Below are 3,289 nucleotides of genomic sequence, written 5' to 3' on the forward strand. Positions count from 1 at the left end.
GCCCTCCGCTCACCGCTCCAGCTGCTTCTGGTGCTTCTCCTCCCGGGCCTGTGCCTTCATCTGCTGCACCTCGATGGTGTCGGGCTTCCTGCGGCGCATGTACAGGTCGTGGTTGCCCATGCACAGCTGCAGGATGCGCTTGTTGATGCGCAGGCGCGGAGCGTAGAACACAAAGTCCTGCAGAGCAGAGCGGGACCTGACTCGGGCCCTCTCCTGCTTCTGCTGTCCCAGGCCAAACCACGTGCTAGATGCGTTCCGGAAAGGACAAGCACGAGGCCGGCGGGGTGCCTCGCGGGCTGCGGGTGGGCCCGAGCGCTGCCCGGCGAGCTCCTGACCTGCAGGCCCGCCTGTCTGTCCTCTCCGGCCCTGCAGCCGCCCTCCCAGGCCTGCCCAGAGCGCCCCAACCGCTCCATCCGAGCGCCCCTCTCACTGCCTCGGCCTGTCAGCCCCTCGGCTACGAGGCTGCGGGGGCCACTGGCCCTTCAGCGCTGGCTCTGCCCGGCCGCCCCTCGCCGGCCGCTTCTACACCCACGCGCTGCTTCAGACGGCCTCTGCCCCTCGGGATGCGCCGGGCACGAGGAAGCCGCCTCGCCTGGATCGTGGGAGCTCATCAGCGCCCTGCCCACGCCCCGTGCCGGCAGAGGGTCACCGCGGGGGGCCTCTCCACTGCTCCGAGTGCAGAGCTGCATTCTCTCATCAGGGTGACAGTTTGAGCACAGGAGGTATGTGGCACAGACACCCCCACAATGGGAAGGTGGCCGCTGGGTGTGCTGCAGGAGCAAAGGAGAGGCGGCTTGAGGGACCTGGCCATGGCCCGTGCTCGCAGCGGCCAGCATGGAGGCCTCGGGAGAGGCTCGCGATGCGGCGCAGTGGTTTGGGCCATGGGGACCAGCTCCCAGCTCCCCACTGTGCTGTGGATAATGGTGACTCGGGAATGTGGCTTAACATGCTCACTCAGGGCCCTCCCTGGTGGCACAACAGGTTAGGGCGCAGCCCTGCAGGCTGGTGGCAGCCACTTCAGCCCGAGTTCGATCCCCGCCCCAGAGGTGACCCACAGGGCGCGGCAGAGCTCGCCTGACCCACCCGCTGCTCCCCTCAGCAGTGTACTCCATCAGTCGGCCTGTTCTGCTCCCCACTCTGTGTCTGATGAAGCCTCTCACTGCCCCTGCACCTCTGACCTGTACCCAGTTCTGTGTGCATAAATAAATCTTTGAAAAATAAATAAATAAATAAATGCTCATTTGGTTTTCAAAAGGCCTGTCTGCGTCCTTTACCTTTCTCATCTCAGTCTGGATCACAGGGCGCTCAGCACCCAGCTTCTGCCACTGGGCTGGGAAAAGGGTGATTGAGATGAGCGCGCTGGCGAGTGGGCCACCCAGTCTTTCCACTGCCCCAAGTGCAGCCTGGGGCGAGGCCTCCTCACCCAGAGAGGCCTACACAGCGCCTCCATCTTTTCCCTGGCCCAGAAACCGGGGAGGCTGCCCTGAGCCCACGGCTTCCGGGGTGGGGCTCTCCTTGGGGTTTCACACACTTGTGATTAAGTCCTCGGGTTTCCCGGGGAGGTGTCTGCAGAGCTGGGAGCAGCGGGTATTTTTATTACCCACCCATCTCTTGTTACACAAGAGAACACAACCCTGGTTCTGGCAGCGACGGCCACACGGCTCTGCTGGCAGCAGCGCCTGCCCAGCACCTGCTTCTCAGTCCTGAAACATCGAGGGACGGAGTGGCAGGAAGTGTCCGCTCACGGCACCAAGGGCCGGAGGCAGTCCCAAGATCTGGCGGGACAGGGCGCTCGTGGGCCCAGGGAAGCCCCCGGCTGCCTTGGTGTCAAGGTAGAAAGAAAAGGGACAACCGTATTTGCTCTGGGCCTCTGTGATCCCCGGGGTCCAGCCAGCGCCCAGACGCAGCTCCAGGCGGCCACAGTCCCGCGGGCAGTGGGGAGAAACGGGCCTGTCCGGGCTGGTGCTGGGGCACTGAGCAGGCCTGGGCTCGGTCACCAGCGTGGTGTGGTGCCCTGCACAAGGCACCCGACACAGGACCCCCGACCTGAGGATGTGAGCCCCTCTGGGCACCCGACACAGGACCCCCGACCTGAGGATGTGAGCCCCAGAGCTGCTCTACCTCTACCTTCTAGGTGAAAGGAGAGCCCGGGAAACTTTCCACTGCCCCAAGTGCAAAGTCTGGGCCGGGCGGCCGTGGAGGGAGGTGTGAGGGTGCAAGGTGCGGGGTGGACACCCCTCACCAGCAACTCACTCACAGCCCTCCCCTGGGGCTCCTCTTGGGGACTTTCCAGCCCAGCCGGCCTCAGCTCATCTCTCACCCCTTCACCCTGGTTTGTTATTTAATCACAGCTGCATTGTTAAACCACTGCCAGCGGCTTCTGACTTGATTTACTTGTTTTTCTCCCGCACAGAAACAGTATGCAGGCTGCCACGGAATGCGGGTTGCCCAGGGAATGCGGGCTGCCACGGAATGCGGGCTGCCACGGAATGCGGGCTGCCACGGAATCCGGGCTGCCACGGAATGCGGGCTGCACCTGCAGTGTCGGCCTGGCTGGCAAGCCTGTGGCCAGGGTCTGCCCCCTTGTTCTCCCTCTCCGGCTTCACGCAGTACAGGTGTGATCACCTGAGCCAGGCAGGGGCATGGGGTTGCCTTTGCGTAGGGGTTTAGGATTAGGGACTACTCTGTAGCTTTTCAAAAGCAACACTTAGGACCAAATTTTGAAAACACACAGCTTAATCCTTAAACAGGCTACGCTAGACACCCTTTCCAGTTTAATTTAAACAACCCAGTTGTTTGAAGATTAGCCCCTTCTCCCCGAGCAGACCTGTGTCCTGCTCCCCCAGCCACCACGCGCAGGGCTGAGTAACGGGGTCCCCACAAAGAGCCGCGTCGTGGGCTGCAGGTGGATGTGGGGTTTCCCTGGCAGCGCAGGGTGAGAACGTGCGAACAGCAGAAGCACTTGCAGTAAAGCAAAGACTTCCACAGGCCGTGTCCACACCTCTGGTATCACTCTGTGGGCTTAGCTGCCCACGGGAGGGCAGCGGACGGCAGCGCCGAGCCGGGCCCTGGGCTCCGAGGCTGGCCTCCTGTCTTCTCACTGAGCCGACGCTGTCACCGAGACACAAGTCCTTCCCTGGCTACCCCTCCGGTGAAATTCAGGAGAGGAGGGAGTGAGAGAACAGTGGCCATGTTTTAAAGGACCGGCTTTCTGATTAGAAAACCAAACCCGGCCCTCCCTGGTGGCGCAGCGGGGTAAAGCACAACACTGAGAATCTAAAGCCGCTTC

At 62.6% G+C, this 3,289-nt stretch overlaps 1 protein-coding gene across 1 annotated transcript in view; it reads right to left on the bottom strand.

Moving 5' to 3' along the window:
- Positions 1 to 3,289, bottom strand: part of EZR (ezrin) — a 40,107-nt gene that overhangs the window by 3,583 nt on the left and 33,235 nt on the right. Inside the window, exons 8-10 of the mRNA XM_012735165.1 lie at positions 1,751 to 2,014; positions 1,275 to 1,330; positions 14 to 423 (exon numbers count right to left, since the gene is read on the bottom strand). Coding sequence (XP_012590619.1) covers positions 14 to 423; positions 1,275 to 1,330; positions 1,751 to 2,014 — 730 coding nt within the window. The remainder of the gene's footprint in view (positions 1 to 13; positions 424 to 1,274; positions 1,331 to 1,750; positions 2,015 to 3,289) is intronic.

This window comes from Condylura cristata, unplaced genomic scaffold (assembly GCF_000260355.1).
Source record: "Condylura cristata isolate star-nosed mole 26May11 unplaced genomic scaffold, ConCri1.0 scaffold00001, whole genome shotgun sequence".
NCBI classification, from domain to species: domain Eukaryota; kingdom Metazoa; phylum Chordata; class Mammalia; order Eulipotyphla; family Talpidae; genus Condylura; species Condylura cristata.